The following is a 21141-nucleotide window of genomic DNA, read 5'->3' as shown; positions in this document are numbered from 1 at the left end:
AACTTTTGAATCTGTTTTACGTGTTTTGCACTGTTAGATGAGTTATCTGGCAACACCACAGTTTTCACTCTCCAGCTGCTCACAATCCCAGAACTTCTAAGTAGTCATTGGTTTCATAAGCATTTAGATTTTTTAAGTAAGTTCTCTTTTTGCTATTAAAAGTTCTTTTAAAAATCACACATTAGCCTATTACCCCAAGACAACCACTATTATTAGCGTGTTGGCATATTTTCCAGCAATGAACTGACATTTCTAAACCAAGTAAATACTTATTTAAAATTAATTTTTTGTAGTTGTAAGTATTCACTTATTTTTATTTAAAATTAACTTTTACATTTCTTCTATATTATCAAACAATGAAAATACACAGAATTTCTATAAATGTGTTGTATAGAAATACTATCCTCAGTTAATAAAGGTATATGTGGAAAGATGCTACCTACTACATTGTTTTAATAGCAAAACCTTGAAATCATGCACATCAATAAGGCAGCCGTTAATATAATTTATTCATATAAGAGAAACTATAACATATTCATACAAGAGAAAAATAACGAAGCCATTAAAAAATAAGGTGAATCTGCATACAGTAAATGGAAAACATGGCTATAAGATAATTACTAATTTAAAAAGAAACTAGCAAATTGCTTCCCCAAAACTACATGATAGTTTGACATAGATGTAATTTATTAATATTAAATGTTATATTAATAGATTAAAACAGAAAAACCAAATGACTGTCTCAAAAGATGTAAAACACTGAATAAACGCATCAAGATGATCAAATTCATTAAATCCATTTACAAACAGAAAGGAAGCAGGTAAAACCTATGACACGGTGCCTTAGCCACAGTCTGCACGGTTTATTGGTCACATCAAGCATCTATCCCACAGGATTTGGCAATTTCTCCTGCCTGAAGTTTCATTGTTTAGCTTGTGATAAGGAATGCTTTTACACATGTTTCAGGAGTAAAGTTTAACATACCTTAATTTATTCATAGAATAGTTCCCCCTCTTGATTTCATAAAGCATTTGTTTTTACTAGGGCTATGGTTATCATTCCCACAATGGATATTTACTTGGCTCGTGTTAAATTTATACCCTGATGCTTTTTCTGCACCTTCATGTACACACAAACACTTTTGGCTTTAATGCCAAATCACATAGTACAGTTCTTTTCAAGACACTTATAACAGCAATTAAACTGAACCTGGGCAGTACTATTAAGGCATATAACTCAAGTTAAGACAGTAAGAGCAGCTAAGGCCAAATTTCCCATGTCCTGGATGACAGCACCATTGTGACTGCAACCTGGTGGACATCAATTGAAAAACACATCCCAATTTCAGAGATGTTAAACACAGGGTAATAAAATGTATCTTAGAGTCAGTAAATTTATGTTATGGACAGACCATACAAGTGGAACTTTTACAAGATTTTTGCTTTTAATCACTTCTATATTGTTGAATGTGTTATGACAAGCATGTATTGTTTTTTTCTTAAAATATATAAAAATACACATAGGCTAGAAGTACAAAAACATTATTAGCATTAATGAAAAACTGAATTCTTTAAAAAGGTCTTAAATTAAACATTATTTTTCTTATTGATTATGCAAAAAAAGAATAACTTGCTAAAACAGATTACTAATTCCTATTCTTCCATCAGGTGTCAGTCACTTAAAACTACATGGAAATTTACTTTCTTTCATCTACAAAGTCTATGAAGAGGAGTAACATGCTTTGCAAATTAATTTGGCAGAAGTTCCTTAAATAGGAGTGGTCAAGAAGGTGCTGCCTTCAGTGAGTTCCACAGGCCTAGCATCATCCTCCAGGCGCAGGATGTCAAACTCATTTTCACTGGGGGCCACAGCAGCCTCACGGTTGCCTTCAAAGGGCCAAATGTAATTTTAGGACTGTATAAGTGTAACTACTCCTTAACTAAGGACATGGAGTTTGGCACTGCCACTGGGTAGAAACAAGGTGCTAGGCCAGATAAAACAAGGTAGAGGGCCAGATTCCGCACGTGGGCCTTGTGTTTGCCACCTGTGCTCTAGGGCCAAACCCTTCTTATTAAAATGATGCTTATTCCACAATCAAGATCTTGTTATAAAGGAGAACTTAATGCCAGTACTATGTAGGAAGCTCAAGAAAACTACCAATGCCTGGGGGGCTCAAGCTGGATGACCACCTTTCTTCTCTTTGTTCTTGTAATTCTCTGATGATTAAACAAGGTTCTGCACAAAAATAGTGCCATACACTAATACCTCAAATTATCATTAAATGCATAATGTGGTAAGCTTACAATATGTTAATATGTTGATTTTTTTAAAAAGCTTTAATGACGTTACATAAGGCAAAGTGCACAAAATTGAATTCTGCAGCTTGATAGGTTTCCACAAACTGACTGCCCCTGCATCAGGACATGGAATATTAACAGTGCTGCAGAGGTTCCCTTTGCCCTCCATGCCACTCATTACACCCCAACCCAGTACCCAGCATCACTGCATGCACTTTTAAGAGCTTAGATTAGTGTTGGCCTACTTTGACACAGCATACACAGAACCCTAAAAGCGTATAGTAAACACTTTTAGATATTTTTCTCTTAGTACTGTATTTGTCAGATTCAACTCTACTGTTAAAAAACCACACTGTTGAGATATACATAGTAGATTTTTCATTTTCATTTCTATATAGTATTACACTGTGTGGATGTGCCAAAATTTATTCTATAGTTTTTTTAATATATTTTATTGATTATGCTATTACAGTTGTCCCATTTTTTATTTATTATTAAAATTTATTCTATAGCTGATGAGCATTTGGGTAATTTCTAGGTAGGGGCTATCACAAATAGTGCTGTTATAAACATCTAGTGCAAGTCTTTTCATGAACACATGTATGCATCTGTGAAGTATGCACAGTAAAGCAAGATCATAGGGCATTAAGCTTTATTAAATACCATAAAGCAGTTTTCCAAAGTGGTTTGGGTTACCACTTTTTAACTGAAATAATCTAAACATAAATCATACAAATATAATTTTGCCTTAGTGCTTCAGAAAGTATTAGGAATTGCAACATTTCAGGGTAAACATTATGGAAAAATTAGTTTTGTTGATAAATTACACTGGTTAATAAAGTCACAAAAAGCTAGAATACTCAATAAAGTGGTTTTGTTCAAAATATTGTTTCAGGTTGAAAAGAGCCTTCACTTTCCTTCCCTTCAGATTTCACTGAATGTCAAACTATAAAATGAGTAAAATTAAGAAGAGTAAATGCAGCAATAATTCAACAAAAGTGCTAAATACAAGGCAGTAGACCATCTTTGCCTTCATTAGAGTATAAAAGGAAAAGCAGGAAGAAGTGATAAGTTGTTTTCTTAGTGAATACCTTAAGTTATGAATTAATAACTGCAGCAACATCAAGCAGTTAACATTTGTTGAGCCATGGTACTCAGTATGGTGTGTCAAGTACTATGCCCTTTAACTGTTCTAATTCAGTTCATCTTTGCAACCCTATGAGGTAGCTACTATTATCATCACTCTTGTAAAGATGAAGAATCTAAGTCTCAAAAAAAGTAATTTGCCCACGGTTACATATAGCAGGCATGCAATTCCAGAAGTCTAACTCTAGATCCTATGCTTTCAACCATTATGCTATATTGCCTCCACAAGACAGACAAGACAAAAAACAAAAAACAAAAAACCACCACTGGGTGAAGTACAAAATAGACAAAGAGGGGAGTGAACATTTATAAAAATGAATAAGCAAAAATGACAGTCTAAAAGGTAATTAAGGTCGATTTCACAATTTGATACAAATATTTCAAATGATGAATATGTCAACCTTTCTACCACAATTTTTACATCCAAACCTGACCAAAAAGAGTTCTACTTATCAATTAGACTTTATTAGCTAACATTTTCCTAATGTGAGACAGATGATTTTATTTATATCAATAACTTTCTATAATGTTAAAAATATTCACTGCCCTTTTCCCTAATTCTTTATTAAATCATTCTTCCAAAATCTACCAATAACTTTCATATGGAGGACATATTCAATTCCTTTTTTACAAATAGTTGGGGATTAGTCTCCTCTTAGGCAGCAAAACATCCTTTCACTGTAATTCATATCATAGTAAGCTCCTCTAACACTATGCTCTGAATACACTGGTCACATTTCATGAGGACTCTGGTTAAGTACTAGAATGGATTACACTGAGTCTACCCAGCTAATATCTGTAAAGAACTAACAGATCCAATAAGATAAGAGGAAACAAAGTATAAGCAACATGCAGCACAACTGCACAGAATAGAGCAAATTATTCTAACTATAGCTAGAAGTAACAGAAAAAGTGTTGCTTGTGTTGGTTCTTAAACTTTAGTGTATTTCAGGTGGGTGCCAAAAACTGACTGTACTACTATACATGATCTGACTGATATAACAACAAATAGGAATTATAGCTCTTTTTTTTTAAGTTGAAGATCTAATGTGGCTTTATTCTACAATTCATGAATCAGGCAGCACCCCATCTAGTAAATAGTGGGTTGGCCAAAAAGTTTGTTTGGCTTTTTCCCCAAGATGGCTCTAGAAGCACTTAGTTGTCTTTAATTTCATCCGAAAGTATTTTGTTAGACTGTACTGTCACAGCTGTCATATCAGCATTCATTTAAAAAATAAGCTTATCAAAATTGGTGAATTTTTGTGTAGCCATTTTAATATTGAAGTTGGAAGAAAATATGCAACATTTTTGGCATATTATGCTTTATTATTTCAAGAAAGGTAACAATGCAACTGAAACTCAAAAAAAAAAAAAGACTTGTAAAGTGTATGGAGAAGGTGCTCTGGCTGATTGAACCTGTCAAAAGTGGTTTGCAAGATTTTGTGCTGGAGATTTCTTGCTAAACGATGCTCCACAGTTGGGTAGACCAGTTGAGAAGTTAATAGAGATCAAATTGAGACACTGATTGAGAACAATCAATGTTATACCACACGGGAGATAGTCAACATACTCAAAATATCCAAATCAAAAAAGTTATGGGTGACAATGAAAAATATGTCTTTTATTTTATAGAGAAAACCATACATATGGACTTGTTGGGCAACCCCATAGAAAGGTGCTCTAAACTACCACTCTTTAACCTGTTTTAGACACTTAACCCTTTCTATTCAAGCACTATACATCCAAATTAGGTTTTTGGCAAATATATCACAGTTGTTTCAACAAATTTTAACATGTTGCAACTAAGCTATATTTCTACTTTTCAGTACCTATCTTTTAAGACTCAAGGGCAAAACATTAGTATATTAACCATTCCAAGCTTCATGCATCTCCAAATTTGATAGCCATGCCTTCCATGTCTTTCTGCACATCACTGAGGAATGCACTTAATAAGAATGCACTTAATAATGTGAGTGCTATATACTTATTAAAAGTTAAGCCCTCCCTGGCTGGCACAGCTCAGTGGATTGAGCATGGACTGCGAACCAAAGTGTCACAGGTTCAATTCCCAGTCAGGGTTCATGCCTGGGTTGCAGGCCATGACCCCCAGCAACTGCACATTGATGTTTCTCTCTCTTTCTCTATCTCCCTCCCTTCCCTCTCTAAAAATAAATAAATAAAATCTTAAAAAAAAAAGTTAAGCCCTTAACTGTATTAAAAAGTTTTCAAAAAACTTCTTCACAAATTAAGTATTACACCTGTAACATTATTCAGAGCAGTAACTGAGTACCTTCCACCTCAGAATTACATCTCTCCTTGTATATACTATTAGAATTCTCCCCAATAATTTTTTGTTATATATTTTTATCAATGAATTAAATTTTAGATTTTGATAAAATCTGAATACAAAATGTCATACAAGATGTTTCTGGTCAAGATGAGGAAGTAGGTAAACACTGTGTTTGCCTCTTCCCATGACCATGTCAAAATTACAACTAAATTATAGAACAATCAACCTGGAGAACCACTTAAAGACTAGCTGGACAGAACTCCCCTAACTAAGGATACAAAGAAGCCACGTGGAGACTGATAGGACAGGCAGAGGTGTGAAACAGGCTGGTCCCACACCCACATGTGACAGTTGAGAACTGGGGTTTCTCAGCTGCAGAGGTCCCATGAGAGGAGTGACAGGTCCCAGTCCCACAATGAACTCCCCAGCGCAGGGTTCCAGTGCCAGGAAGAGGAGTTCCCACAACATCTGGCTAGGTAAATCAGCAGGGACTCCATCCAGGTGAGACCGAAGGCTGCTGAAACACCCAGGCATCCTTTTAACAGGCCCATGCACAATCTCACTCACACTCACTATAAGCTCCAGAGAAGGGAGAGCAGCTTGAAAGGCACCAGAGACATACTGGGGAGAAACTAAATTATGAGGTTTCAGGGTGAGGGCCTGGAGGGACAGAAAATTTTATTCCTGTATTAAGCCCTGCCCTGACTTGGCCTGCAGACACAGGTGCTGCAGACTTTCTTAAAAACTCTCAAGGTCCACAGATCCCAGGCAGGCTACAAATGGCCTCAGTGTGTGTGTGCCTTTTGCTGAAAGGACCCAGGCCCAGCACTGACACTAAATCTGAATATTCATGAACATTCATAAATCATGAATATTCATTCATATCCTGGGAACACCACTAACCCCAAGCTGGTGACTCCCTGAGATCCGCCTCACCCAAAGCTCTTTCACAGGCTGTTCCTCACAGGTACAGGCCTCACTTGTGATGCAGACCATTCTAAAAACTCTCAAAGGTCTGAAAGGTCTGGAAAGGTGCCTCACAGCCACATCATGCCCTGTACCTCTTGCTGAGTGGCCCCAGGCCCAGTTGCAGTTTTGGCCTTCCTCAATTTGCCCTGTTGCCTCTCCCACATGCCTCCCGGCACAGCACAGGCAGTTCCAGCTGTGGATCACTTTGTAGCTCCTGCCAGTGGCCCAGGGCCAAGCATAGGCAGTGGCTGACCTTGGCCTGCACAGAAGTCCCACCTAAGAGGCCCCAAAACCAACATACCAGGTGGCTGCTTTCAGACCACAACAGAACACCACCCAATTAGCTCCGTGAACAACATACCCCAAGAGCTGTCTCAGTAGGCACCAGAGCCTCACTGGAGCAAATCCTACTCCATGGGGTCAGCCCCTGTACAGCAGCTGGTACACTGTGGTCATAGCCAATCCTTCCAGCCAGCCAGCCTGAGGATCAACCCCACCCACTGACTTGCCAACAGCAATCAAAGTTCAACCACAACAGGAGGGCACACACAACCCACACAAGGGACATTCTTGGAGCACCAGGCTGAGCCACTGGGTTCCACAAGACACCTACCACATAAGGTCACCTGCCAAGACTGGGAGAAGTATAAGATTTACCTAATACAGTGAAACGAACACCAAGAAGCAGCCAAAATGAGGAGACAAAGAAACAAGTCCCAAATGAAAGAACAGAAAAAAAGCCCCAGAAAAAGAACTAAACCAAAGAGAGGCACGCAATCTACCAGATATGGAATGTAAAAACATTGCTTATAAGGATGTTCAATGAACTAGGGGAGAAATATACATGTATTTTGCCATGTATAATGCATGCCCATGGGATTGTTATGCCCATTATTATACCCATGGTATGCAACAATATACCCATGTATAATGCACATCCTTATTTTCCCTCAAAAATTTGGGCAAAAAAGTGTACATTATACATGGCAAAGTACAGTAGATAAAAAGTCACTATAGGTTTGAACTTTTTTTTATCCTCACCCAAGGACATTTTTTTTTCAATGCTTTTGAAGAGAAAAGGACAGAGAAAAACATCCATGCAAGAGAGAAGCATCCATCATTTGCCTCCTGTATGTGCCCAAACAGAGAATCAGTGCCCGCACAGGGATATCTGCATCCAACAGGGGTTGCATGCAGCCAGACGGGGAGTTGCACACACCCACACCTGGACCAGGGATCCAATGGGAATCGAACTGCAACCTTTTAGTTATAGGACAACACTCCAACCAAGCAAGCCACACCAACCAGGGCAGTCTGAACATTTCTGACATTGACACCAGCTTCCTTCATAGCTTATTTCACTAAAGTATATGGCTAGTAACTACAGTCTACAGTCGATCAGCCAGAAGAATCCAGGTGTTAGATTTGGGGAAACAGAATAGCAAAGGACAAGTGTGAACTTTATGAGTTTATAAACTTACGAATTAAAAGCAGTACATATTCAGAAAAAAAGGATCTGTAGGTCTGTAATATTATTTAACACCCTAATATTCAACTCTAAAGAAAAGAGTGGGATTGATATGTGCAGATAAACAAAGGGGTGAAGGCTTTTCCTTTTCCCTCTGTATACTTCTCTTCTGTTTAAATACCTTTACAATGAGAAATAGTCATACAATGCTGGAAATTTCAAAAAAATCATTCAAACCATGCTTGCTTCAGCAGCACATGTACTAAAAGTAACTTAAAATCTTTAAAAAAATTAAAAACTAACATGCCTCTCCCAAAGGTGCCTGTCAACCTAACTGAGAATAGTTTTACAGTACTTAAGAAATTTTTTAAAAGTTAGAACAAGCTGAAATCATTCTGTGGTATATATATACACAATTTTATGTATACTAAGTTATGTAACATAAAAACTTCATATTACCTTGGAAAAGATAATATGAGTAATACTTTCTAACCATGAACCTAGATGTAGAAAGAAAAAATAGCATTTTTTAAGTACAAAAACAAAGACGGTCAATTGCATTAGATATTTCTTTATCAATTAACAAAAAATGGATAATGTCTAGTACTGAAAAAGGCATGGGAAAAAGAACAGCTTCAAATACTAAATTTGGAAGGGCCACTTGGAATCCCAACAAAATTTTAAACACGTGTTCCATAAACAAAGCTCTACACTTAGAAAAGTATCTTATGCAAATAAACAGACAAATACAGAAGAATAAAGCCATTCATTGTAGCACTGTTTGTAACAGCAAAAACTGGACAATCTAAATATTCACTATGAAAAATTAAAGCAATCAATTTTTAAAAATCTATAGTGTTTTATGATAATGTAAAAACATGCTGCTCTGGCTGGTGTGGCTCAGTGGATTGAGCACCGGACAGTGAACTGGCACATGCCTAGGTTGCGGGCCAAGTCCCGACTGGGGGAGCGTGAGGGGCAACCGATCGATGGTTCCCCTCCCTTTCTCCCTCACTTCCTCTCTCTCTAAAGAATAATAAATAAAATCTTTTTAAAAAGACCAAAAACCAAAAACATAGCCATTGCAATAAAAACATGAAAAGATTTTCTAGATATACAATTAAGTGAAAAAGGCAGTGAAAAACCTGTTAGTGTTAAATATAGGTTCATTGTCTATATAACCATGTATTCAATACATAAATATACACACACACATCTACAAACATACACACAGCACACAGCCTAGAAAACAGGTCTAAAATACTGCATAACAAAATATTAACAGTGGCTAGTTCAGAGTAATACAATCATAGGTGATTTTCACTTTCTTCTTCATACCTTTTAAATAGTCTAAACCCTGTACAAATGAATATGTACAAGTTTTATGATAAGAAATAGTAACAAATATTTTCATCCTTTAAACAAAGAGCAATCAAATGACCTTATTAAATATCTCGTGCTTTTATCATATATCACAATTTTCTTACCTTTAAACCTTCAGCCGGAAGTCTATAACCAAATCTTGCTGGAAGGTCATCAAATGTCTGAGACACATTTTCAAAATTATACTAAATATAAAATTAAACACAATTAAGTTACAACCGATTCACACATGGCATTAAAAACAAAAAGTTTATTAAATTATTTGAGTTTTCATTTCCACAATTCTGATTATCTCCATTTATCACAGGGGAAATAACTTTGCAAATGCACATCAAAATATCAAGAAATACCTATAATTTACTACATACACAGCTGCTTAAATTGGATCCTATTTCATATAATAATTATACAACAGCAATAAATCTATGACATTAAACCACCTACTGTTTTCTGAGTTTTTCCCACAGACAATACCCAACAAGAAATTTTCCAAACAGATTATTTCCCAGCAAGAATTCCATTTTATTTTCTCTATATTGTAAAGGTCTGACATAAGAGATTTATAGGATTTCTGGTTGTAGCTATGAAAAATGCTTTTTCCCCAGAGAAAGAAGGGGCATCAAATCATACCTTTAAAGTATTATCATTTTTTATATAATCTGAACATTTTTATCTAGGGCTAAACAATGAAAAGACTAAACTCAGTGAAGTACATACATATAGACAGCTGAAGATATTCCAACTCTTTGAGCAACTTTCCCCTTTGTTATGGATTTAGATTCCTATGTTATAATATTTATCAATCCTCTACAAAAACAGAACAAAACAAAACCAAATAAGGGTTTGTGTGCTTTTGGAAGATAATAGTAAATGATAATTGTGTAGTGAGATTGATGTATTAAGAATGTTTAATCTGGTATATCTCTAATTAGGGAAATAAGAAATATAGATGAAACTAAGCAAAGATAATAAACAAATAACTTTTGAAACATAGACAAAACTTGTATAGTACATTAGAAGTTAAGATAGTTGCCATAATGGCAAAAAAAAAAAAAAAACAGAAAAAATTGAACACATCAGTTTTGAATAGAGATAAAAAGGATGGAACAAAGCAAGAGTGTTATGTATAGAGAGCAAAGGATGAAAGGATGAAGTAAACCTTAAATATTCACAAAGCATGGATTAGACCGCACACACCAATTGATGGCTACATCATCCCTAAATCAAACACCTACTGGTGATCACCATTCGAGCCTCCTGTGTCATTTGCAAGCAACATGCAGATAGATAAATAGCTCTTCAGGTTAAAAGCAAGTAACAGTGGTGTTCATTTTTAAATATCTTGTATCTCTCCAACAGAGCAAACAAAGGTTGGATCCAGACACCTTCCATCTGTCAAGTCCCCATGCTAACCCTCAACTCAGATCCTGGTAACCACACTGTCACCAGGGAAAGCTGAAGCAGCGTAAAGGGACTGGACAAATTGAAACAATAACACAGGATTCACATAGTGTGGTTCTTGCATTCCACTCATACCCTATCCTAAGTGTCTCAGTATATTCATCTGTTACCTATACCTCTCACTGTATATTTGTAACTAACTCAATAAACTGATTTAAGCATCTGGATTTGATCACTGAAGCTAGCCATTGTGTTACCTCTAGAATAATCATCCTGGCATTATACTTAGAGGCCAGCACTGCTTCTGGGTAATTTCCTGCAGTAACACTAATTCATATTTGCAGAGTGCTCTATGATTACTAAGTGCTTTAGATTGACAAAGTGCTATTGTATCATCACCATCTAATCTCTTAATTAAAAGATCTGTCTTTAATTGATTTCATTCCATTTTGATCAGCTTTGTGTTGAACTTGAGAAAGTCATTTAACTCTTCCAAGGAAAAAGATACTACTGTAAAACAAAGAAATTGATCTAGATAAACATAGATTGACCAAAGGAAAATACGTATGTGTACAGGCAGTACTTTTTCAAAAAGGTACCTTTAAAATCAGGAATGGAAAATATACAACTGTGCTAACATATTCTTATGCCATTTCCTATTACTGAAGAGTTTCACTTTTTTGACCGGAAGTTCAGAAATAAAATATCTAGCTTAAACAGTAGTACTTGTAACACTAGGACTTGGAATCAGTTTTGTTATTGAGTGAGACGCATTTTGAAATTGCTTTTTCTTTCCTTAATAGCAAAATAAGGACTATCTCACACTGCTTCTCACAATCACATTGTTTAAAAACAACAACAAAAAAATGTTCTTACCATGAACAAGAGAAATAGAAAGATCTTTACCACAAAAGTACTTTACATTTTTAGTATTAGAAGGGAGGCTGCTACTCCTGAAATTAAAGCATGCTCACTATTAAAATTTTTTTAAGATCTTTCTTATTTATTTACTTATTTGTTTTTAGAGAGAGGGGAAAGGAGGGAGAAAGAGAAGGAGAGAAACATCGATGTGTGAAGAAACATCAATCTGTTTGCCTCCCATACACCCTCAAATGGTACGCAGCCTGCAACCCAGACATGTGCCCTGACTGGGAATCAAACTGGTGACCTTTTGGTCTGCAGGACGATGCCCAGCCCACTGAGCCATACCATCAGGGGACTATTAACTTTTGTGAAGTAGAAAATAAAGTCATCCTCTCTGGAATTCCAGCCTCAATGATTAATACATATAACGGTTTTGATTTCTGAAAAGGTCTTTTCCTTAACCAGTTCTCAGCTTTGACAGCAGCCTTAACAAAAGGTATAATTTAATTTTGAAAGTAACAATTATTAAACATTTATGACATCATACTAAACACTTAACAGGTATTTACTTATTTAATCCTTACAACTCTATAATATCAGGCATTATTATGGTCATTCTCATTTTAGAGAGACCACAGATACTGAAAATAACTTGCTCTAGTAAATTAGAGGACCAAGATTCTGATCCAGGCAGTCTGGCCCCAGAACCCTGGCTCTTAACCCACTACCCTACACTGTGTATCATACAATCTCATTTTCATAAGAAGTTAAGTGTGACTTAAGATAATTAAATTCAACTCAGAGTCTAACTCAATTGCTAGAACTCTTAACTACCATGCTATGTAATCTAATCCACTCACACCACTGGGTCCTTCTCTCCTACTCTGCCTACTGACCCTCACAAGCAATGAATTCTCTCTGACAAATCCCTACAATAAAATCAAAAGGCAGATTGGGAGTAAACCAAACTTGAACCCAAGTTCAACTTTGCTCTCTACTCTCTAAAGCTGTATAAGATGGATACCACTTCTCAGTAAGACCATGGCACTATTCAGAGCTAACAAGTCCCTTGTAGCTTATGGGCCTCAGAATATTCAACATTGATCTCATTATCTCTAAAGTGTGAATGCCCCTGCAAGGTCTAAAGCTCCATGTTTCTAGGTATAGACCTACATAATTACTAATTTCACATTTCCTTTTGGGTCAAAGGAAAGAGAAATGAGGTAAGAGATAAAAGCAGAAAAAATTGCTAACAGAAACAACAACTATCTAAAGTACCAAGGAATGAATGCTATTAAGAAAAACACTGAAGAACTGAAGTGTGGCTCAGTGGATTGAGTGTCAGCTTGCAAACCGAAGGATCGCAGGTTTGATTCCCAGTCAGTGCACATGTCTGGGTTGCAGGCCAGGCCCCCAGTAGGAGGCGCATGAGAAGCAACCACATATTGATGTTTCCCTCCTTTTTTTCTCCCTCCCTTCCCCTCTCTCTAAAAATAAATAAATAAAATCAAAAAGAAAAGCAAAAAACAAAAGAAAGGACTAAATCTCTATCAATTCAAACATTTACTGACTTCTACTTGTATAACTTGCACTAGGTGCCAGAAACATGTTTAGTAAGACACAGTCCTGCCTTCCAGGTTCTCATGATCTAGGGAGCTTACTGGGTAGTTAGCCACACACTATACTGGCATCTCTAATAGTCTCTTAGAACTCAGCAACTAGTTGGACAAGTACTGTTTCAGGCAATTAACAGTTAAATGGGAGAATTCAACTGCCAAAAATAAAATCATCTGGCATACAAATGCATGACTAAAACTGACTTTATCATTTCAAATGCAGAATCCTAATATCTGTCCAAAATGGAACAAGAATCAATCTGTACCAACTTACTTAAATCTGTATTGCTACAAGCTCTAATTTTAGGAATGTTCTTATTTAAGCAACTCCTACGCAGATGATTCCTTCACTAGATAACATTAACATACATTCCACACTTACCTACCTGAAGTACAGGGAACCCTGATGGCAAGAACTGACTGTTCTGCTATACCTAATACTTTGTTTTGTCTATATGAGACAGGCTAGTAAGCCAGACAAGTGGGAAAGGGAAACTGAGACAAACAGTTAAACAAGCAGTTTGCAGCCATTTAGTTAGTAATCCCTACCTTCCCTAAACCAGGGGCACTTAAGAGTAAATGGTTTGGACTTCTGGTCAAGATGGCAGCATAAGCAGACATGGCTCACCTCCTCACCCAACCACAACAAAATTACAACTAAGATATAGAACAACCATCACTCAGAACTCATAGAAATAGAGTTGAATGAAAGTCTGACAACTACAGAATTAAAGAAACCACATCCATCCAGACTGGTACAAATGGGCTGGTCCCACATCCAAGTGTGGTGAATAAAAATTAGGGAGGGATATCTCGGGAGCAAAGAGTCCCACAACCACACCAGTTCCCCCTGCCCAGGGTCCAGTGCCAGGAGGATAAAGTCCCCACAACGTCTGGCCACAAAAAGCAGTGGGGATTGAGTTGATGAAAGAAACTTCTGGAGCCCCAAGTAGTTCCTCATAAAGAACCCACACATGGATTCACCTACTCAGACTCAACTCTCTCTGGGCTCCTGTACCAGGTTGGCAATTGCGAGGCACAAGTGGTGTGCAGGGGAGGCTGAGATGTCTGGCATCAAGGTGAGCAGAAGCCAATGGGAGCCCTCCCCCTACATAGCTGGCAGACTGGTACTGATCTAAGATCCCATAAACTTGGTGAACAGCGTTTGATCTGCCTTGGAGATTTCCAGAAACTCTGCCCCACCCAAATTACAGATACCTAAGCTGCTTTTCCATATGAATGGCTGGTCATGCTTTACAACTTCCTAAATCCTCTCAAACATGCAACAACCAGCCTTAGTGAGCCCTAGGCCCAGAACTAGCAGCCTAGATTCATAGTATGATTTCACCTGGGAATCTTTAAGCCCAGCACAAGTAGCAGCCATCTCAGATTCTTTTACAGTTCAGGCAGGGTGGCCTACAGGCAAAACACAGGCCTATACCACCCAGGAAACCCCAGGGCTAGCACACGCAGTGGACAGCTACAGACCACATCAGGGTACCACCACCCTACCTACCCCTGCACAGCTGATCCCCATGGATGGTCAGGTTCATGGGAAGTGGTCACAGCCAATCCTTGCAGCTGACTGGCCTGGGTAAATCCCTCCCACTGATCAGCTAACAGTTGAACCAGGGTTCAACTACAAGAGGAGGGTGTGCTCAGCCCACTCAAAGGGCGCACCTTGAGTACCCTGCTTGGGTATTGGGAGAGGCTGTGCCACTAGACCCTACAGGACACCTACTATATTAGGCCACTCTACCAAGACATGGAGTCAAAGCAGCTCTGCCTAATACAAGGAAACAAACACAAGGAGGCTGTCAAAATGAGCAAAGAAACATGGCCTAAGTGAAAGAACAGATCAAAACTCGAGAAAAAGAGGTAAACGAAATGGAGATAAGCAATCTCTCAGATGTAGAGGTCAAAACACTGGTCATAAGGATGCTCAAAGAACTTAATGAGGACCTCAACAGCACAAAAAACATCTAATCAGAAACAAAGGATACACTAATTAAAATAAAGAAGGATTTACAGGGAAACAACAGTGGAATGTATGAAGCCGATAATCAAATGAATGATTTGGAACACAAGGAAACAAAAAACAACCAACCAGAACAACAAAAAGAAAAAAGAATGCAAAAAATGAGGACAGAATAAGCAGCATCTGAGAAAACTTCAAGAAGTCCAACATTTGCCTCATAGGGGTACCAGAAGGAGAAGAGAAAAAGCAAGAAATTGGAAATCTATCTGAAAAAATAACAAAAGAAAACTTCCCTAATTTGGTGAAGGAAATAGACATATATGTCCAGGAAGCACAGAGGGACCCAAACAAGATAGATGAAAAGAGGCCCATTCCAAGACACATCATAATTAAAATGCCAAAGGTTACAGATAAGAGAGAATCTTAAAAGCAGCAAGAGAAAAGTAGTTAGTTACCTCAGGGGAGTTCCCATAAGACTGTCAGCTGATTTCTCAAAAGAAACTTTGTAGGCTAGAGGAGACTGGTAAGAAATATCAAAGTCATGAAAAGCAGGGACCCACAGCCAAGATTGCTCTACCCGGCAAAGCTATCATTTAGAAGTGAAGGGCAGATAAAGAGTTTCCCAGACAAGAAAAAGTTAAAGGAGTTTATTGTCACCAAACCATTATTATCCAATTTTTAAATATAACATTATCAAAGTCATTACAGATACACTAATTATCAAGAAAAACAGTAAGATTCTACAAAAATACACAGCACATAGATATATATGTGCATGAACACTCTTGGGAATACACACACACTCTCAAGAGCAACATTTGTCATGTACTTATTGAACATTAGATCTTAACTAGCTATTAAACAATAAAAAGATGAGTATGGTCCTCCCACTTTCAAGTAACAACTATGCATATGTGCCTGTATGTCTGCAGGTAAACAGCTCATAGGATTCCATCATTTAGAACTTTTTTAAAGCTTTTTTTTAAGGGATGCTTTTAGACAAAAATAAATTTTATTGTACTTACGGCTAAAATGTCTGCTTCTACAGGCAGTAGGTTTAAGAATGCAAACAGCTGCACAGTCAAGATGGTGTAGACTTGTGTGGCTGACAGCATGAGCATCCCTATGGAGAGCAGCATCTCGCTGTAAAATCACCTGTAATATAAGAAGGTAAGTAACAATGAGCTCTGGTGCTTTGTCCCTGAAGATAAGTGACATGCTGTATTAATTCCTGATGTCCAAAAATATCTCTTTTAATTGTAAATATGTGATAATTAAAATTAAACATATTTCAAAAGCATTAGAATTTACACATATTTGGACATTTAGGTAAACACCCAAAATTAGTTAATACTTAGCAATTCGTGGTGACTAAGTACTGAGTTTTAACTACAAATCAAACATATTCCCACAGCCCTTGGTTTACAGTAGGGCTTATATCCTAATTCAATTATGGGGAAACTAGATTTCAATCAAAATAATGATTTAAAAATCACAAGCACCTTTGCTTTAAATTTTCTATAATTTTAAAGGATTTTGTAATTCTTTAAATGATATGTACATTCACTTTTTATTCTAGCATATTGTACTTATAGTAGAGAATGTAAAAAATGGACACTTACTATAGAATAATACTTTTTGCCCTTTCTCTCCTAATATGTGCATTTTTCCTTCCCTACATCCTAATGGCAATAGTGCAGCTACCTCTCCCAACCTCATCCAATTCTCTGCATAAGTCCCTATCTATTGTACAGCAAAAAGATACCCTGAAAGGACTAAACATTAACCTAGTTGAGTTTGAAATTCTCATCAATAAGCCTCAACCAACTGCAGAGCATACTTAAAGGTGAGAGCAAAGTCTGCCTTTATAAAGAATTAGTTCATTAAATGCCAGCAACTCATGTAATACCAATTTTGATGATGATCACTGTTGTTAAGGGTGATCACTCTGGGTTTGGAGACTACATACAGATTCAAACTTTGACTCTTTGACAAAAACTAAAATATCTCAATAATTTTTGAACTACCACCTTACAAACCCATTAATCTGAGAGATGAAATAAAGGTGAAAACACATTAAATAAGAGATTTGTTCCTAAGAGAAAGAAAATACATTAGCGGTTACCTCTGGCTGGGGTTAAGAATTAAGGGAGGGGGAGGGACAGATATGAAGAGGGAATGACTGCTCATAAACTAGGTTTCTTTTCAGGGTGATAAAAATGTTCCAGGTCCTGCCTGGGTAGTTCAGTTGCTTAGAGCATCATCCAAATACACCAAGGTTGCAGGGTTTTTTCCCAGTCCGGGCACATGCCTGGGTTGTGGGTTCAGTCCCTGGTAAGAACATGTGGGAGAGGCAACTGACAGATGTTTTTCTTTCACAGCCATGTTTCTCTCTCTCTTCTTCCCTCTCTTCTTCTAAGTATGTCCTCAGGTAAGGATTGAAAAAAAATAATCTGTCCTAAAAAATGTCCTAAAATCAGATTGTGGTTATGGTTGCACAAATGTATCAATATATTAAAAATCACTGCACTGTTTCAATGGGTAGATTTTATGGTGAATGAATTATATCTCAATAAAGCTGCTTTTTAAATGTATAGATTTGTTGATACTACTCTTAGGTAAAATACATTTGATAATATACCTCTGTGCAGGAAAAAAGTTAACATAGCAGGCCTGAGACTTTTATCCTTAGAAAGGCCCCTTTATAAGCAAGACTGGCCCTTCACTGGTACCTGGGAACCTAAATTTCAGAAGGGTTCCATTGTGCCTAAACTCTGCAAACAATCCGGTTTATGTTCAAAATGTACTTTCTTTCTGGGAGTCTGAAATTTTGGTACATACTAGGATACATGAGCAGCACCCAGTGTAAACCATACACACTGTATCTAGCTGCTTTTCGGGTAGACATTTCCATGTGTTGTCATAACATATTGCTGAGAAATTAAGCATAATCTGTGTGACTCCACTGGAAGGCAACTCTTAAAAGTCTAAACCTGGTTTCCTCTGGACTTTACCCATGCTCCTTTTCTCTTTGCTGATTTTGCAATAAATCATACTCATGAGTACAACCATACCCTGAGTCCTGTAAGTTCTCCTAGTGCAGGAGTGTCAAACTCATTTTCACTGGGGGCCACATCAGCCTTGCAGTTGCCTTCAAAGGGCTGAATGTGATTTTTGGACTGTATAAATGTAACTGCTCCTTAACAGTTAAGCAAGAGCTTGGTGCTGCCACCAGACAGAAACAAGGTGCCTGGCTGGATAAAACAAGGTGGAGGGCCGGATTCAACCTGCAGGCCTTGTATTTGCCACCTGTGTCCTAGTGTATCACTTACACTGGGATGGTCTTGGGGACCCCCCTAACAATCACATTAGATAATTTCTGATCAAAAATCACATGATTATAACATACAAATCCTTACTAAATAAGGCATAGTTGCTGCTAAAGTTTGCTAGGAAGAAAAATAACGTTCAGTATGTTGACCTCTGATCTGTTTGACAAACTTAATCTGAATAAGAACTATATATGACTTCCCTTGATGTTCTGCAATTGCTAGCCAAATTTGTGGGGTGAGAAGGAAGAGTTTACAGGGAAAATAACTCTACAAACGTGAATAATAACCACAACTGTTATTGATCACTTGTAGTAAGAACCACAACTGTTATCGATAACTTGTACTTAGCGCAACAGGCATTGCTCTAAGCATGTAACTAAGTTAATCACATCCAATCCCAACAACTCCCTATAAGGTAGGTATCTTTTCCTAGATGGGAAAACACACTGATAAGTAACTTGCCCAAGGTCAAACAATGAATAACAGCAGAATCAAGATTCAAACCCAGAAGAATGTGGGTTTGAATTCTTAGGTAGAAGCCAGGAATTCTATCCAAGACATAGAGAGAGTTAAGAGCATCAACAAATTAGTGATAATCTTAATATAAAAACAAAAATTAAAAAGAGAAGAAGCTATAGAAAACAATATATCTGAATGTAAGGGTAGGGAGAGAAAAGAGATTGATTTCACAAAAGTAAAGAAAGAAATAAACTTTGAGATAAATATGGAGGGAAGAAAGGCAGTCAACAGAAGTAAATGTTGGAAAAGAGGCAAAAAGGTCAAAAAATGTTCACATTTCAGAGTCTGTCCAACCTAAACAATTTTATTTCCCTGTAGCCTAACATGTACCCTCATTCTGATCAACTCCCTATTTCCAAGAATGTACCCTGCTATGGCCAGCTCTGTTATCTTCATTCATGTGTTATCCAGAAACTCAAGTATACTTTCCTCTACCTTCAAAGGGAAATTTAAGAGAAAACTAAGAATCCTATGAAACTGTTTGCAAAATTAAATATATGCAGTTTCTGTGAAAGAGATCCATGGTTGTTAGCACATTCTCAAAAAGGGCACAAAAGGGTGTTTTTGTTGTTAAATCTTCCATTCTCAAAGAAGTCTTCTGGAGAGAAAGGTTAACAAGCTTAAATTAAATCCTTTGATACTATCTAGTAGTCTAATCCTTAGACTACTGGGTCTAAGGATTACTTAGACTTAGTCTAATCCTTAGACTACTGGGTAAAAAATAAATATAGACTACTCACTGTAATACTAGGCAACATTATTTATTATAACAATGACTTCCCAATCAGTAAAAAACATGAAAGAATTTAAACTGGAAAGAGTGTATATTAACTAATAAAAGCTTGTTACAGAAATCAGAATAACCTGTTTCCCTGTGGTGTGTGTTTCTTAAAACCAAAAATGACCGTTGAGGTACCTGGAAGTTATTCATGAACTGCTACAAATGGCTCTGTTCATATATGACCTACCTACACTAATGTGATACACATCCACATATTTGATCTTATCTGTTAGTCTAGTATACTCCTTGTTGAGTATAAAAGTTGCACCTGGATGAATGTAAGCTTCTCAATGTAGGTTGATACACTGTATCAGTTTGTATGCTCCTACAAAGCTCATGACCCTGGTGCCAGACCACGACCAATCAGTTACTGAGAGTCTGAATATTAACCAGAAGCCCTAACCATGACTGGTCCTGCAGAGTGGGTATTGTACCTTTCTTCCCCAAGACAATTCTCATGAGCCTCACATCCTTGAATTTATTCAACTGTTACAGCCTCTTTAATAGAATAGAAATATTCATCTTGACATTTCTTTAGAACCATGTTTAGAAAGGGAGAACACACAGGAACACCTAATAAAATCTTGCTAATTACAAATATCTACCTTTCCCCTCCCTCCTGCCCTTTCCTTTTCTTTCTCTCCCGTTCTCTTTGCTCTTTTTCTCCACAGCCCCCCTCCCCGCCAGTAACTACCAAAGATAGATCATGACTCTATCTTCATTCTGAGTATGCCTAAAATCAGGTTAAACTTCTTCAAAGGAAGTATATAGCAGAGAAAATGCAAGAAATCCTTGAGAACTACAGAGCAGATTTCTAGAAATGTCTCCATCACCATCTCCGATCATATCTAGAGATATGACCTAATATTTAACAGAATTCTAATTACTAACAGACATTTATCTGAAATTAGCTTCCTGACTCTATGAACTGGCAAATTCTCATTCTACTTGCTGTTCAGTCTATACCACCTAAAATGTATTCTTGCCAAAATTGTTTAAACTTGATTCTAACAAGCCTTTTTAGCTCTAACTTCAAGTTTACAGAAAATACATGGAATAGGAAAAACAAGGTGGGTGTGTTACTTGAGGATACCAC

General features: G+C 37.1%; 1 protein-coding gene across 7 annotated transcripts in view; it reads right to left on the bottom strand.

Moving 5' to 3' along the window:
* Positions 1-21141, bottom strand: part of RNF13 (ring finger protein 13) — a 123557-nt gene that overhangs the window by 71987 nt on the left and 30429 nt on the right. For all 7 annotated transcript variants that reach the window (XM_045851831.1, XM_045851836.1, XM_045851833.1 and 4 more), the window contains 2 exons: positions 16439-16568; positions 9659-9739 (listed from right to left, as the gene is read on the bottom strand). In XM_045851831.1, coding sequence (XP_045707787.1) covers positions 9659-9739; positions 16439-16552 — 195 coding nt within the window. In that variant the 5' untranslated portion in view covers positions 16553-16568. The remainder of the gene's footprint in view (positions 1-9658; positions 9740-16438; positions 16569-21141) is intronic.

Source organism: Phyllostomus hastatus, unplaced genomic scaffold (genome assembly GCF_019186645.2).
Source record: "Phyllostomus hastatus isolate PE091 unplaced genomic scaffold, TTU_PhHast_1.1 phas_contig_86, whole genome shotgun sequence".
In the NCBI taxonomy this organism is placed as follows: domain Eukaryota; kingdom Metazoa; phylum Chordata; class Mammalia; order Chiroptera; family Phyllostomidae; genus Phyllostomus; species Phyllostomus hastatus.
Note: the sequence above shows the minus strand (reverse complement) of the source record. Positions and strands in the feature narration are given on the sequence as shown.